This window comes from Uloborus diversus, chromosome 1 (genome assembly GCF_026930045.1).
Source record: "Uloborus diversus isolate 005 chromosome 1, Udiv.v.3.1, whole genome shotgun sequence".
NCBI classification, from domain to species: domain Eukaryota; kingdom Metazoa; phylum Arthropoda; class Arachnida; order Araneae; family Uloboridae; genus Uloborus; species Uloborus diversus.
This window is the reverse complement of record NC_072731.1, coordinates 144,154,671-144,171,827: the sequence shown is the minus strand read 5'-3', so window position 1 is coordinate 144,171,827 and position 17,157 is coordinate 144,154,671. Positions and strand designations below refer to the sequence as shown.

The window sequence follows — 17,157 nt, the reverse complement described above, 5'->3', positions numbered from 1 at the left end:
TCAAATGAACGTGAAATTAATTGGTTTTTCAATTTGAATCAACTCATTCATTGTATTAATAATTCTTAATTGCTGCAAATTTTAAATATTTTCTCATTTTAGTTTTTTTTAACATATATGTAAAGCTTTTTGCTTAAGCTGTAGAAAAATATAGCTGTATCAAATTTTGAAAGAATGATAAGTAATAAATAATATGACTTTTAATTCTTTAACTTCATTATAGTGCCTTACATTTTGTTGAGCTACTTGACTACGTAAAACACTGCTTTTTAATTGCTTCGATTCTGTTTTGTAACTTACCCTAATCGAAAGATCCTAAAAAAATTAATTTTTATCCTTTCTGTTTAAAAAAAAAAAAAGATTTCTGAAAGTGCATTTAATTTTTGTAAAAGAAACTTAAGTGTTGCTTGGTTTTAGGGGAAATGGTCGGATTATTATTTTTATGTTTTAATATGAGAAGGGGGGTACTCAGTACCCACCTGCGTTTGTCGACCAATTTTCTTCATTCTGTTTTTTTTTTAGCAGCTCCTTAATTAAAAAATTCCCAAATACTACTCGGCCACCATGACCTTCCCCTGCCTACGCCTTCTTGAGCATCCCTGCCTATTTTCTCAATTAATGTCAAAGATTGAACTCTTTTTGATATTTCATGCAAAAGTTTCTTAGTAAAAAATTTTAAATTTCCAGCATAGCATTTTTAAAATCTTTTAAATTTAATTGTTAATTTTATTTATTTTTTTTAAAGATTATTCTCCTCCAACAAGCAAAAGTGGAAAAGATGACTCCATTTCCAGCTCTGACACTGCAGTTGCTACAGAGACAGGCATATATGCATCATTTTCATCAAATTCATCAACTCCTGAAATCATGCAAAGTCCTCTAAAAACAAAATGGGGAAGGTAATTGTTTTTGCAGTTTTGAGTGTTACTTTATAATAAATTTAAATTTTCTTCTGAAAGTAATCTTTGAAATACATTTATTTAATGTGTGAACCAAATATTTAAATCAAATATTTTAAAACTTCTTAAACAACCCTTTACAATGATTTTCAAGTTAATGCAAAATGTGCTCATCTGGCTCCATTGGTTTGACTGGGTTCCATAGGTTCAGGAAAAAAAAACTGCCCTAGTAGGAAAAGTTTTGGGATATACCTTTTTATTGCATATGTCATAGTTAAAAAATTTTTGTTCGACCAGAAAAGGCGAGTTTAGATTTCTTATTCCAGCTTTAATTCAAAAAGCAAGCTTTTACTAGAGCTGTTCAATAAGTAATAAGACAAAATTTATAAAAAAAACACAAAAAAAATTTAATCGTCATAATTTACATGTTTTTTTTTTTAATAACTTCTGCGGGACTAAATGCATTTATCCCAATGTTCCGTCCACTTCTTAAAAACTTGTGAATGTTATGTTTGTGAGAGCTCATTCAAAACCATCTCTGCAGACCAGAGTTTAGACATGCCCTGTTGCTTTCAAAATGTTTGCCTCGTAATGGTTTCTTAAGTTGAGGAAACAGCCAGAAATCACTGATGTAAAATAATTCTGTGATTCCTCTTGATGATAATAGCAGCAGTGGTAATCATTGTCTCTGTGAGAGACATTGAAATTTGTCCCTCACATTCAGTATCTTCCATATTTTGCCTGCCTTCCTTAAAAGCTTTATGCCAGCAAAAAGTACTAACTCTAAACATTACTTCATTGTTGAAAACTTCACGTATCACATCAAAGATCTCCAATGCTGATTTTAGCAGATGAGAACAAACTTTAATCAGATAACATTGTTCTAACAACACTTCCATTTTGACAACTGTCTGCGTCTTGTAGGCGCCCGCCAACAGGCTTCAATTCAATCACATGATACTCAAGAACATGAGTCTGTACACACCAACTATAGGTAACTTTTGTTAATACAGACAACAGACATTTTTCATACCATAGAAATTAACTTTGTGATGAGTGGTTTTGAGGCAGTAAAATTAGTCTTATTTCTTGTAGGCGCCTGCCAACATTCTTCAATTTAATCACTAAATACGGTGGAACATAAGTCGGTACGCACCAACTATCGGTAGCATTTCTAGATACAGACAACAGACATTTTTCATGCCACAGAAATCAACATTGTGATGAGTGGTTTCACGGCAATAAAATTAGTCTTGTTACTTATTGAACAGCCTACATATTTTTAAGAAAAAGGTTCTTTATGTTAAATGTTCCTTATTTTTGTAATTATAAACCAAAATTTCAAATAATAACATTCCTTTGCCCCCTCCCCTCTCCTCTCAACTACAACACTAGGGAGAAGTAATTGTTTGTAGAATTAATAAATAAAAAGCAAGTACAGGGGTAAATTGATTTTCGTGTTTTTGTAAATCAAGAAAGTATTCCTAAAATCAATGTTTTAAATTAACAACATACTTTATGTTGTTAAATTAATGTTGGTTGTAGCCATCAAAAATTAACTACTCAGTAAATTTCCAACTTCTTATAAAACAAAAAGAAAATGAACATCCACATTTGATCATTTTGCTTTTCCAATTGGCGCTGTTTTCAAGTACTCCAAGGTCAAACTGACAACAGTTGTCAAGCATCATGATACTTAGTTTACTTCTTACTAAATGCATTATAGGCAACATGGTTACCAAAAATGAGTGATTATGAGTTTATGTCAGTGGTGGCCAACCTATGGCCCGTAAAGCTGATCCATGTGACCTGATCTGTTCGATATTAAGAATCAAAAACTATGTTTTGGAAACTTCCAAAACAACCAACAATCTTAATTGGGTACATAAATAATGGCTTCTGAAAATTTGAAGCCAAATGGTTCAGAAACTGTTTGCCAAAAAACAGAAGGAAACTTGTATAGAAGCATCAAAAAATGATAAGAGCAATTTTTAATATGTACTTTTCCATGTTTTTCCAACCCTATAATATTTGTCTCTTTAATAGAAAAGCTATGTCATATGCACATGAATTCTGCTGTGGGCACAGGCAGGTAAATGGCAGTAACTGCAAATTTTTCATCTTTCCTTGTTTTGCTTTACTGTCATCTATTGCACGTCAACTTTATTGTACAAACTGCTTATGTGGTTTCCACTTGGGGGAAAAAAACCACTAAAGTGTTTTAATTCCGAAATCTCCCTATTGTTAGTATTGAATCCAAAACGCTTTTCCTCAAATATCTTAAACTCATTTCTGCAGATACTGCCATTTACCTGTTTGGCACAATTGCCCTTATGGAGTATAGATGTTATCTAATTTTCAAGTAATGGATACTTTTATATTCTTACTTTATCATAGGCCAACACTACCTGTTCCCCAATTTTCCCGGAATGATTTCAGTGTCTGGAGTATCCTGAAGCAGTGTATCGGAAAAGTAAGGAACTTTACTAAGTGGCAGAATAGTTTTGGATGTTTTGATAGAATTTGTTTATCCTCAATTTTGCGTTTTCTGTTACAGGAATTGTCAAAGATTACAATGCCAGTCGTCTTTAATGAACCATTAAGTTTTTTACAAAGAATTTCTGAAAATGTGGAGTATTATCATTTATTAGAAAAAGCAAATCTGTCTGAAGATCCCGTTAAAAGGTTAGAGGTAGGCTTTTCAAAAATTACTTACATTTTATGTATTTATTTTTATTATGTTCATGATACTTTCCTTAAAAACGCACAAAACATTTCTAATAATTATTTTGGATTGGTTCTGACTTGGAATAACACTTAGGTTCAGAAATGTGTCAAACCTTATTATGTTTTTTTCCTAAAATTGAAAAGCAAAACAAATATTGTTGTTACCAAGCAGCATAAAATGATAAATCATTTGTAGCATTGCAAACATAATGAACTATTAAGAGAGAGAACATTTTCAAAATTTGTTGCAAAAAGTTATGCGTTTTTCACTTTGATGGAAACCAGATATGTTTTGTGATGTTTTCAGGTTAATTGACAATTTCAAAAAAAAAAAAAAAAAGAAAGAAAGAAAAAAAAAATCTTAAATGTGTGATGAACTTCTGGAACATTCAATGAGACCTGGCTAGACTGCTCAGGATAGGCCATCAGTGCATTCCACTAAATTTTCGTTCACTGCATTCTATATTCAACACTTGTGTGGCTGCCTTTTTTTTTAACAGTCTGGTAGTCAGTATCGACAGATTCCATCCATATCAATTTTTATTGTCTCCCTTTTCTACTAGTTAGGTATCTATAAAGAACTTTCCCCTCCAATGTAAATAAGCAGGGTTTAATGATATAAATCAGCTTGATTTAGATTGAGGTATTAAAAAAAAGTCATTGATTAAAATTACATAAGATTTTTTGCAGTTTTTGAATAAGTTATTCTAAATGTAATATGTTGCATTTACAATCTCATCTTCAGTTAACATAGCTGTCAAGTTTTTCTCTGTATATATTGTGTGTGTAATAGATGTTAACAATTTCAAATTAATATTCTTTTCCAGAATCTTACAATGTTTTGCTATTCGTCTGAAATGAAGTAGAGAACAATGTAGAAATTACTGCTCCTAATACCTTAATATGGCTATGATTTATACATACTTTTAGTTTTAAAAAAATTATACTTAGTTCTTTAATTATGAATTAAATTTCAAACTATGTTCCAACTTATTTTATCTTTACATCATTTTGCATATTTTAATTGCACAGATAGTGTGAAAGGGTAACATCTGAAAATAGCTATTTGTCAGGGAATCAACTTAAAAGTTTTCTAATGTTTGAAATCTTCACCCTGGCTCTAATAGTTATTGTAACTAGTAAAAGGTTTTTTGTATGGTTGGCAAAAGGCTCTAAGGTGAGGAAACATGCATTTCCTATTTCCTAACAGCATTTCCAAAAAACAGTTTTTGCGATGTTTCCCGCTCCTTCTACTTGTGTGGCCTATGTCTCTATTAATAATCTGTTGTTTGTAAAAGATATGAAAATGTTGATGGTTGAAAAACTGGAATTTTTATAAATGTCAATATTAATTTACTTATTAACTATCGATTTGTTTGGGATTTTGAAGATAATACATATTGATAATTTGATAGATTACAAATCATAAAAGTTATATTTGTTTCACACAGAAATAACTTTTAAGTGAATTAACTTTTAAGTTAGAATTTTTTCTTTCATTCTGAAAGAAAGGCATTTTTTAAAAGTCACCCTGCTGACCTAGTAGCAAGGATTTCTCGAATGTTGATTCTATATATATTTATCTATTATATAAATATATTTATATATGTATTTGATTATTTATTTTTGTAGTATGTTTCTGCTTTTGCTGTTGCCTGTATATCTTCTAATTGGGAGAGACTTGGTAAACCATTCAATCCTTTACTTGGAGAAACCTATGAACTTGTGAAGTAAGTACAATTTATTTCCTTACACATCTACTTGTTATTTTTAGTCATTCTGTCACACATTTGAATTTTCTGTTCCATGACAGGATGACAGGTACTGAAATGTATTTCTTCTACAGTGGAAGCTGGATAATTGAATCAGTGGTTAATTGAATCAGCCACTTTAATGAATCAAATCATCAAAAACAGAACAAAATATAACTTGATTGAACTAACCGCTTCATTGAATCAGTCGCTATGGAATCAAAACTGTTTGGAACAAATGTTATTCATATAAGTGGCAGCCACTGTACTTCAAGATCGATACAAAATTAATTTAATCTGTTTATAGAAGGATGCAAAACGTCCCCCCCCCCCCAAAAAAAAACTGCTGTAACAGCTTTTATTCAATTTTATGTTGAAATGAAACTGTTCTCACGTTCCTCAATGATTGAATGAGACTCATTTATTAATTTTTTTATTTCAGAGATGGTTTTAGAATTGTAACCGAACAAGTCAGTCATCATCCTCCTATAACTGCATTTCATGCTGATTCACCACATTTTGTTTTTTCTGGAGCAATCCATCCAAAACTAAAACTTTGGGCAAGATCTGTTGAGATTAAACCTGAAGGGACTGTTATTGTAAAATTATTAAAGTAAGTGAAAATGACCTTTTAATATTTATCATTGTAATTTAATAACTGCTGAGCTTTTTAAGTTGATATCTTTTTTTTTTATTTTTGATAGCTATATCTAATTTTTCTTGTTTAAAGTTTTTTGAAACATGCTACGTAAATGTACTTTATTATAGTATGACAATGTGCGCTTATGAATAAAGATGGTTCTTTTGCACAAAATATTGATTATTGCTTCTATAAAGTCATTATTTTTTTCATTTTAGTGAACAGGGAGAAAAATTAGATGTGTTGCTTTATATTTACTTAAAACAGGGTTGGAGTTGTCCTAAAATTTCAAATTTTGTCCTGAAATTCCTAAAATTTTCAGTTTTGTCCTAAAATGTTCTCTATTTTATTCCATACTTGCGCAGAAATAGAAAATTCAACCTAAAAATGAAAATTTTCATGCCTATATTTTAGGATAAAAAGACCTTGCTAGACCCTAAGAAATTTTCTCTAAAAAAGAAAATAAATAAAAATCTATGCTGCTGCTGCCTTTTTTTCTGGAAAAAGTGGGGGGGGGGGGAGACATTTAACCATAGCATATGCTCAATGTAAAGCTGTTTGTTTTATCTATACTGTAGAACTCTTGCAGTCATTCCCCTTCTGCAAAAAATATATTAAAATAAAATAATCCAGAAAATAAAAATAGCTGTGCAGCAGACATTGCAGAAGAACAGTTAGGATTGGGAAAGATAGGGTCTGATATTTTTGATTGTTTTCCCCTTCAAAAGAAATGAAAACTAAGCTATCTATGTTAGCTGAGAAGTCACTCCCTAATCTGGTTAACATATATGTTTGCATATTGGGCATAATGCTATGAGCAAAGGAGTTGAAAAACTTTTGCTCCACATAGATAATTTTGCATTAGAATTCATTAATGGTTTGAATTATCACCAAATATGAGGGAAGATTTCCATTTCTTACAAGTTGAATTGCTTGGTGAAGCTTTGGCTGATCATGCCTTTTTACCACATGTTGAAACAATGGCCTGTATGTGATCGACAGTATTTAATTATTATTTCTTAAATCTATATCTGTTCATTATGAAGGTGGTAATTTAGATAGATATAATAGAACTGCAAGTTCATTGAAAGATCTATTTATACTTGTACACTTTTTTTTTTTTTTTTTTTCATTTTTCTAGTCTGCTCAAAAAATATTACTACTTTTACAGAAAAAGAAAGCCCAGTTGTTTATTTTTTGTACCTAAAATTGGACGAACTTATTAGAAGTATATTTTTTAAGTTCATGAAATCTAAAGTAGTGGAAGCCAAAAAAATCTATTTCTCTAATAAAATGTTTATTTATGTACTTATTATAAAGTCAAATTCATTAAAAGATTTTCCTTTAAATTGCCTGTTAAGATTAACCCAGATTCAAATCATAAGATAAAATATTTCTACTTCATTATGTGTCATTGTGTTAAAAAATGAAGGAATGAATGCATTTTGTTGTAGTTTTCAAGAATGAATTTGGAATGTTTGATTACCACTACAAAAATCAAGCCTATAAATTACATTTAAGTTATCAAAACTTAACATTTGTTGTGCTAAAAGTTTACCAAAATTGTGTCCTAAAATTTTTGAAATCACCACACCGACCTCTTCTCAAAAGAAAGAGCAAGAAACTATTATAATATTTATTTATTTATTTTGGATAAAATGTATTTACTTTAATTTGCTTCTTATCTTAACTTGTTTATTTTTTAAATTATTATTTTATTTATTTATTTAGTTTTGAAAGAATTTTTCTATTGTACTGTTTGAATGGTGCTACTACTTTATTTGTTCATTTATTTATTTTTTACACATCTATTTCATCAGATGAGAGAGGAATATTTTGTTTTTAGAAATCTGCTTAAAATGGTTCAAAGTTGTGTTTGACATAATTTGCAGTTTTAGCTAACTAAGCGAATATTGATCAGATGCTTAAAAGTTGATGTTGGTATACGGTAAATAGGCTCGTTTAGTTCTGGGTGAAACTCCATTTTTTGCACTACTTGTTCGAAACATGTAGAAACAGAACATTATATTTTTTTTACCTATTAGTTTGCTTGAAGTACTAGTCCATATGTTATGTATTTTTTTAAATACTTTTATTTTGTTGAACTAACTTGATATCATTTGCTGTATCTGCACCTATCAAGAGGTAGTTTATAGTTTGAAAATAATATAGTGTTCTTTTTAGGTACAATGAAATATACACGTGGACAGGGGTTACATCCTGTGTTCATAATATAATTGTCGGCAAATTGTGGATGGAACAAGTAAGCAACATTTTTAAAACTTAATATTTTCTGCTCAACAGTGAGATTTTCTTTTCTGTGTGCTTTCATGCTTGCATGAAATGATTGTGTTCGTGTTTGTTGCTTCTTTTTAAAAACTTTTGATTTCTCCAACATAACTGTACTCTTGTGGCAGCATTTCTTTAATTGTGTTCCGTGAAATCAAAAGGTTCTGCAAAAGTTGTGTTCTTTCTTTCAATAGCAGACAAATTACTCACATAAAAAAATTATATTTTGAGATTAATAAAAGCAATTTTTATCTTATTTCTTTTTTTCTTTTCTTTGCCATTAGCTCCAAAGGAAAGAGGGATGTGATTTAAGTGTTTTTTTTTTTCCACCCTGAAAAAACTTTAAGGATTCAAACAAAAGTTGACAGAAAGTTAGGCTTCCAGATATAATGTTGATTAGTTTTTTGTGCCAATTGCCCAAATTATTATTTGAAAGAAATACAGAGCATTCTCAACTGAATGATACAGAAGAAAGTGTGTGATGGTCACAACATATTTTGCACAAAATATAGTTATGCATCTTATCATTATTTTTTTTTCTTTTCCCTTTTTTTTTCTGCAGTCAAGTTACACTACCTGAATTTTTCTGCTTAAAAAATGCAATAAATTGTTGAAATTTCAACTGACCATTTAATTTTTTTATTGGATAATTTTCAGCTCACACGCTTATGTATTTAATTTCTTTAAAGTTGGCCAATATGTATACAAAATGAGAGGAAAGTAACACAATTATGCTCTCCCTACAAAACTTTGTTAAATGCGCTATGACTGAAGATACTTTCAATGTTTCTGTTATTCTGAACTGATACCATTAACCTTTTATTTTAGTGTGGTACAATGGAAATTCAGTGTCATACTACTGGCTTAGTTGCTGAATTGAATTTTAAACCAGCTGGATGGTATAGCAAAGATCTGAACTGTGTTGAAGGTTTTATTCATGACAAACAGTGAGTGCTTTCCACATTTCACAATCTAAATCTAAAACTTCACGAAATTGATTTATATGTATATATGTAAATTTCTTTTCTGATGCTAGGAAGTCAAAACTACGTTTCATCTATGGAAAATGGTGCAACTTTATTAGGAGCACGGAACCTTATTTATACGATGAATATCTTGTTCTGAAAGACCAGAAAGCATCAGGAAGTGAACGAACATCCAATACAAAAGACAGCTCAAATTTGCTGCACTATACAAAAAATCAAAGAAAGAAAAGTCTTTCAGTAAGTTATTTTTCTTTTCTTATTTTCTTTTTGTAGACAATAACCTAACAGACCACAATGGAGACCATAGTTTTTATGTAAAATGTGGTTTCGTTGGAGAAACAAAAAGTTTTTTCTCATTGTGATGTTGTTAAATTTTTTACGTGATATTGTGTTTTTGCAGGCAAGTATCGATGGTGACAAAACAGAATTCAGAACATTAGCAGATTTACCTTCTACTTTGCTTTGGGAAGCTGATCCCAGACCAGATTATTCATCTGAGGTTTGTTGTGTAAAATTTAATCTTATTTTTGAAAAATGAGTCATAGTCTCACATCTATGTTGCTAACATGTTCAGACTTTGAGATATTCAAGACAAAAGCTGTGAATTATGCTCCTCCTTTGAAGAACAATATCTTGAAAATTGCTTGAAATAAAAAGTTTCATTCTTAAGTGCTTCAAACCCTTGAGAAATGTTAAAATGTATCTTCAGCCCTTGATTTTTTTTAAATTTATTTTTAAAACATTTAACAACTATGAAAGAATTGACTTGTTTAAGACCTTCACTGAACTGAATTTTCACGTTGTATTTCTTTTAATAGAAATCTTATTTTTGGAAACCTGCCGACATCAAGCTTATGCTTTGACGAAATTGCATGCAGTGTTTGAGATTTCGGTCCTTTTGCATCTTGTTTCAATTATTTTAGAAGTAGAAAGTTGTTTTAACATACACTACTTTAACTCTGTTTATTTTATTTTTTAATTTAACAGTTTATTTAAAAAAAAAAATTTGCCATTCAAATAAGTGACCACACTGCTAAGTGCCATTATTTGGCAAATCTGCAGCTTCAAATATACTGGGTGTTTTGTTTTAACCTGCAAGACCTTTATTTTCGCAACCGTTAGTTCAAGATGAACACTTCGAATTGCAAAAATGTTCAAAATCAGGTGCTGAGTTGAGATATTGAAAGTTTGAAGTAAAAATAAAATTGAGTCAAAAAATACAAAATTTAACTTTTTATATGGGCCCTAGATCTCCTAACTAATATTTAGAGAAATAATCTCCATTAAAAACTTGACATTTGTGCAACCAAAACTCAAGGAGATATTCGAGTTTAAAGTTTTTAGAGACCATACAGAAGATGAGATCGGAACTCATCGCCCTTTCAGAAGAATGACAGGTTGTCAAAGTTAAAAAAACCAAGTATTTATATTTTCCATTGCTATTCAAAAATAAATGCAAAAGTTATGCCATGATACACAAAAACACACTACTAAGCCTCGAACATTTTGAAAACCACACTATATGCACACATATAATTTTAAACTCTTGTAAATGGCTGTATTTCCCCCCAAAAGGTGTTATTGACAGCGAGTGAAAAGTGGTGTAAGTCACTGAAAGCTGTGTTTCATATCTTGGTGAATATTGGTCGTACTAATGTCAAACTTTTAGTGTTGGAATTATTTTTCAATGAAGATTCTTTCCCTAAATATAAGTTAGGGGACCTGGGGCCCATATGAAAAGTTAAATTTTGTATTTTTAAACTTATTTTTCTTTAAACTTTAAAATTTCAATATCTTAACTAAGCATCTGATTTTTTAACATTTTTGCAATTGGAAGTATGCATCTAGGACTAATGGTTGCAAAAATAAAGATCTTGCAGGTCAAAACAGAACACCCTGTATACACCCTAGTCCTGCATGTGTCTAAAAACAATATATTAGATGCTAAAATTTTTTGTGGACAAATTTTTTGAACTCCGGATTGTTAGTTATTGATTTTTAAGTAATATGCTTTGTTGTTATTTTTGGTCAATGGTGTTCAGTCTGATCCTTACTGCCCACTATTAAAAACTGATTTTGAAGCATTTATACTGTGATGTAAAAGTTTTTGCCTAATGTTGAAACCTTTGTTTGAGCAGAAACAAAATCAATAAAAACAAGGCCCCGGAACTGCATTGCTCCAAAGCTATGTTTTTACTGAAGTTCTAATTTTTTCCTGCTCCAGGCTCCTCTACAGTTTTAATTTTTAATTTTTTAAATAATTTCTTTCCAGTCTTTAAATAAACCTGAAATTTAAAATACTGAAAAATGTTAAATTTATTATCTTGCATATTCCAGACAAGTTCAAATTTTTAGTGGTGGCTGGTTGACACTTGTTATGTAAAAGCCTCTGGTTTATTATTAGCTATCACTTTGTACTAGGCTTTTCACTTTTCAGCTAAAGCAATCTTAAGATACAATGCTGAAAGGTAGTGTGGATTAAAGATTTAGCACATGAGACCTGTTGCTACTTTGTTTGCATATTGTTACAAAATGAAAAAAGGTTGATTTAAAAAAAATGAATAAATGCTTCAGCCTTCAGTTCTTGTAAACGAAAATTTTAACTGGGTTTCTCTACTACTTAAAAAACAAAATGTATTTAATATATGTTGTAGCAAATGAAAAAGACTGGAAATCTAAACATTTTTGTTTAAAGCCATTATATTATTGTTTCTGTAATGTTTCTTTTTATAGCAAATATTGTAAATGAAAATTTGAAACTCAAAAGCATTCATAATTATCTAGTAAATTGCCAGAACGGAGCATGTCTGGTGCCACAGACATTGTCTGTTATCTTGGAACAAACTGGAGCATGAAAAAAAAAGACTCTGGGCATCTAATTCTCTGAATGCTTTGTTTTTAGTTCAATGTTTTTTTGAAAAGTAATATTAACATTTCTCCTTTTTTCTATTATAGTATTACAACTTTACATATTATGCAATGGCATTAAATGAATTAGACGAAGAAATGAAAAGTGTACTTCCACCGACAGATTCCCGACTAAGGCCAGATATCAGGAAGTTAGAAGAAGGTGATGTTGGTAGGTATAGTTAAAACACTTCAAATGATATGCTTTTATTGCTCAGGCTTTAGAGAAGAGCTGGGATGAGCCATTGCCCATTAGCATTTGCTTGAAGCATGCTTTATCTCTATAACCTCGAATAGCTTTTAGGCTCATGCTATGTAAGACATAGGCGGCTGGTGCACCAAAGAAGTGGGGTTTAGGGGCTGGTCCGTGAAGCTGATTTTTTTTTGTAATATTGGCCTATATTGTTGGTTTTTTATTGGTTAAATAACTATTTTAAATGTGGAATATATCATCAAAAATTGGAACGGATGGCCACTAGAGTTGCCTTTTCCATTTCAAAGTTTTTATGAAATAAAATGAGAAAAGTCCATTTATTTAGAATTTTTAGTTTTTTTACTTGAAATCAAATCTACCCCATAAAATTCATTGTTCGACAAATCATAAATTTTCAGTCTGAAAAGGGAGGGGGCAAGGCCCCTTTACCAGGGGGCAGATACAGAAAAATCTTTTGCAGGGTGCCCGAGCAATTGAATAGCACCTCCTCCTCCACATACGATGTTTCATAACAAAGTTTCATTACTTAATTTTTAAATATTTTTATTTTTTAAATATTTTTTTTAGGATCCCTTCAGATTAATGAGCTGCTTCTAAGTACATAAATATTATGCACTAATATACTTTATTTGTTGATGTAAAACATCTTTGAAGTTTCAAGCCAATTAAATACTAAACCCAATACAATGTCACCGAGATGCTATACAATGAGGGGTTTTAATTAGGAACAGTGTCATAATGATTATAACTCGAGTTAAAGGTTATTCAATAAAACATATACTCGTATCTCATTTGACTTTTTATGAATTATTTTATATTTTAACTATAAAATATTATTTAATTAAAAAAATCATAGCGATTAAACATATAATTTTTATTGAAGAATTCAGGACTATTTCTGTGTGAATTTCAAAGCAGTTGCTAATTTGTTTTTGAAGCCATGATTCAGTTGAGACATGCCGTTTCCATTAATATCATGGTTTTCCCAAGAAATTACCATATTATTTCTTTCATTTTGCATTTTTTGTCAGCTGGAAAATAAATCTGTCATTTTGCTAATAGCTTCCTATATCAAAATAACTCTTTTAGGCACGCCTACATATTTTTTGAAGAATGTTAATTACTGGTTCCATCAAAGAAAAATTAATGGAGAATCGCAATATTACCAAACCAGCCAGTTAAACGGATATATGTATTCTGCCACTCTGATCCTCGAACTCCAGTATTACTTTTGCAAGCAAAAATGCTTTTATTCAAAATATGCTCTGTGTGTTTTGTGTTCTTTTTAATTAACTGCTTAAAAAAATGCTACAGAGAAGTCAATCAAAAATAATGAATAAAATAGTTAAACTCATCTTTTGCCCCCCCCCCCTAAAATCCCTTACTGCCCTTTACTTTTGGAGGTGAGGGGGCAATTGCACCTCTTGCCCCCTGTACATGCCCTGTATGTACTATAAAAGATATTCATTTTTCAATCTCCCGACAAATACAAAGTTAATAATGTATATTGAGAAACAGCTGGTACTTAAGAACGTGAGAAAAGTTTTCAATCGCTGGGTTGCTATTGTTGAGGAAGAGTTTGAAAAATGACATCTATCACTTTATCTCCCACATCTATCACTTTATCTCCCCCCTGTGGCTGAGCGACCCGCACCTCTGGAAAGTGAAGGATGTATTTTCAACTGTGGTGTAATTGAATGATCAGTAGAACGTAGAGATAAAGTGACGCAGACCCCCCCCCCCCCTTCCCCCATGGTGCTTTAAAAGGCCATTAGAGAAAAAGTCATAAAACATCTTTCCTCTGATGTATGATTGAAAGGTTAACTGCTAATAAAACTGTTTCGACTCTGGTAAGAGTATTATCTAGTAAGAGCAGTTATGGGGAAAATCCTAGTTCAGATAGATTTACTGGTAAAAATTAGAATTAACTTACATTAATTGCTTTAAATTAATTACAATTTGCTTCACATGAAAAATTAAAAAAAAAAATCTAAGTGAGCACATATTTGCAATAGATTTGTTTGCCATTACAATTACAGTATTCCCAATATACCAAATAGCAATGCCTCTCAAGTGGAGAATTGTTAATTTTTTAAAAATATAATATTTAAAATATTTTTCATAAAGTTCATGAAAAACAAAAAAAAATTCTTAAAACTATTTACGGTTACAACAAAACTAGCCGTATTTTTTTTATGTTGACATTTAATAAAATTAGGTAAGACTGGAGTGGGCTCCATTTTTTTTGGGGGGGGGGGGGCTTCCATCGAATTTAGATTTCGGAATAAGACAATCTTGGGCGGGCTCGAGATTACAAATTTTTGACTTAAGCTTCCAAGATGACCCCAAACTCATCCCTATCAGGCTTACAGATAGGAGGCCACAAGAGGTCGCTGGGACTTAAAAATTTTCATATTTTAAATTTTTTTGATTTTTTGAAAATGAAGATTTTGGCTGGGGGTTATGATTTCCTGTAATGCTTTACCTGCATTACCTTCTATGAATGTTCTCTTTTCATAACAATAAGATGAGACATTTAGAAAGAAAATAGAGTTGATGAATGTATTGTGCAGTGAATTATTAATGTTTAATTAATCTCTTCAGTATCTGTTCAATGTATCTATATAAGTATTATAAAAGAAAAGTTGTTTGGTAACTTTAGAACTTGTGTAAAAGTTAAGAAGAAAAAAAGAATTGATTGTTGCTAAAAACAGAACTTGCCCATTCTTGCCCCTGAGATTTCTAATTGAAATAAACAATTTAAAGAATGTAAGTGCTCAAAACGAAGCTTCTTTTTACTTGTATTAAATGAGACTCAAATTAAGGCGGACTAATAATTATTTAACATTTTCAGATGGAGCAGCATTTGAAAAGAATCGCCTAGAAGAAAAACAAAGAGAAGCTAGGAAAATAAGAAAAAAAGAGAAAACTATATTTGAGCCTGTGTAAGTTTGCTACTGTGAAGTGAATCTCAAGTTGGGTTTTTTATCGCTTCTTACATCAAGATGTTATACAAATCAAAAATTTAACATTTAACACCAACAAAGGGCAGGTAGCGTGAGCTGCCATTTAAGTAATGCCTGGCATGATCCTTGATCTTTCATTTTTTGTTTTATCTCATTCAGAATTTCCCACGGTTCAATCTTGAAAATAAGGCAAGGCAGATTACTCAGAAATGTAAATGTTGCATAGCTGCCAACTCTTACGATTTGTTGAGAAGACTTCCAAATTTCCCCAAACCCTCCAATTCTCCCTCCCAAACTCTCCAATGTAGTATGTTTCCCGAATTCTCATCAAAACAACGAAATTCCCATAAAAAAGAGATTTGAATGTAAGGGATAATCCCTACAGGAAAACAACCACTAAGCAAAAACGAAAACTTTTCACAGACAAGTATGAAAATTGTATATGTCTGATCATTTTTGAAACCTATTCATTTTCCTTTTTCAAGTTTTTATATCTCAAAAAAGTCATAAAACATCCAGGAATTTTCTCTGAACTTACTAAATTTTTACCTACAGCATGGATTGTTTATTATCACTAATAAGAAAAAAAAAATATGCCTATTGCATTTTTTTAAAAACTAAACAGTTGTAGTTTTTCAACTTTAAAAAAGTAATAATAGTAGCAATAGTCAACTCAATTTCCGAACTTCAGATTATATACAGGCTTAAAAAACCCTTACTTATATTTTAAAAATCTCTCATATTCAAATTTTTGTAGTTAAATTTGTTCATGGGAAGTCTACCTAATTTTCATCTTTCAATGTTGGCAGTTATGATGTTATGTGAAAATGCATTTATTCCTGCGCTAATTTTTGTTTTGGCTGATATTCTTCTACAGTTCGTTTTTTGGGACACTCATATTTCTACCTAACAATTGTATTTATAATTCATCAAAAACTTATAGTATTCAGTTAGTAACCATCCTGCTTCCCTTTTAATTATTGCTGCTATTCCTAACCTAAGATTTCAGGCCTTTTGAAGCTGGAAAAAAAAAAAAATCTAGGTTTGCTTTTATGCAAATTTCTGTCGTACCAATTTCTCTGTTGATCAGTTGATCAAAATTCATATTTCTTGGAGTTTCCTACGATATTGAAAAGTAAAAACTGCTGTAATTTTTAGTTGATTGTTATGACTTACAGAACAATTCCTTTCCTATTTAAATGGCTATAACTTTCATATCACATTCCAGTCACATGTCATTTGACCTTCATGTGCAGGCACCAGTTTCTGTTTTAGTGTTTTTAGGATAAATTAATGTATACAGAGTGAATAATTGCTCTGCCCATGGTATTTAAAAAGGTCTCATTTGCTCTTATTTATTGCTTTGCATTTTCTTTTCTTTTTTTTGTTGAGAGTAATGGAAAGAGAATTATACTCGTAACTAGCTGACTAATATATGAATCAGTGTCGGATCCAGAAGATCCTGTTGGGAGGGGCGATTGAGTAATTTATTATGGGGGGGAGGTACTAACGAAAATAATTTTTTAAAAAAAGTTTAAGAGATGAAGTGTGAGGTATTTTTTTTCTTTTTTGGAATAATGTATATCGTGAGCACCAAGAATAAAAAATTGAAAAACAAAAAACAATTTCTACTAATATTCTGGATCCATTGTCCAAATTAAACCCTTCAACTTTTTATTCATTTGAGGACTCCTAAAATATTTTCAGTTGCCATTTAGGTCCTCAACTGTACTTTTTTCCTCATAAAAGAATTGTTGCAGTATCAAGATGGCACCTCT

General features: G+C 30.8%; 1 protein-coding gene across 2 annotated transcripts in view; it reads left to right on the top strand.

The window, feature by feature from the left end:
- The window catches only part of LOC129232658 (oxysterol-binding protein-related protein 2-like), a 141,793-nt gene that overhangs the window by 121,912 nt on the left and 2,724 nt on the right, over nt 1-17,157 (top strand). For both annotated transcript variants that reach the window (XM_054866793.1, XM_054866801.1), the window contains exons 11-21: nt 746-899; nt 3,297-3,372; nt 3,457-3,591; nt 5,259-5,356; nt 5,820-5,990; nt 8,202-8,280; nt 9,135-9,253; nt 9,343-9,529; nt 9,693-9,791; nt 12,248-12,371; nt 15,268-15,358. In XM_054866793.1, coding sequence (XP_054722768.1) covers nt 746-899; nt 3,297-3,372; nt 3,457-3,591; nt 5,259-5,356; nt 5,820-5,990; nt 8,202-8,280; nt 9,135-9,253; nt 9,343-9,529; nt 9,693-9,791; nt 12,248-12,371; nt 15,268-15,358 — 1,333 coding nt within the window. The remainder of the gene's footprint in view (nt 1-745; nt 900-3,296; nt 3,373-3,456; nt 3,592-5,258; nt 5,357-5,819; nt 5,991-8,201; nt 8,281-9,134; nt 9,254-9,342; nt 9,530-9,692; nt 9,792-12,247; nt 12,372-15,267; nt 15,359-17,157) is intronic.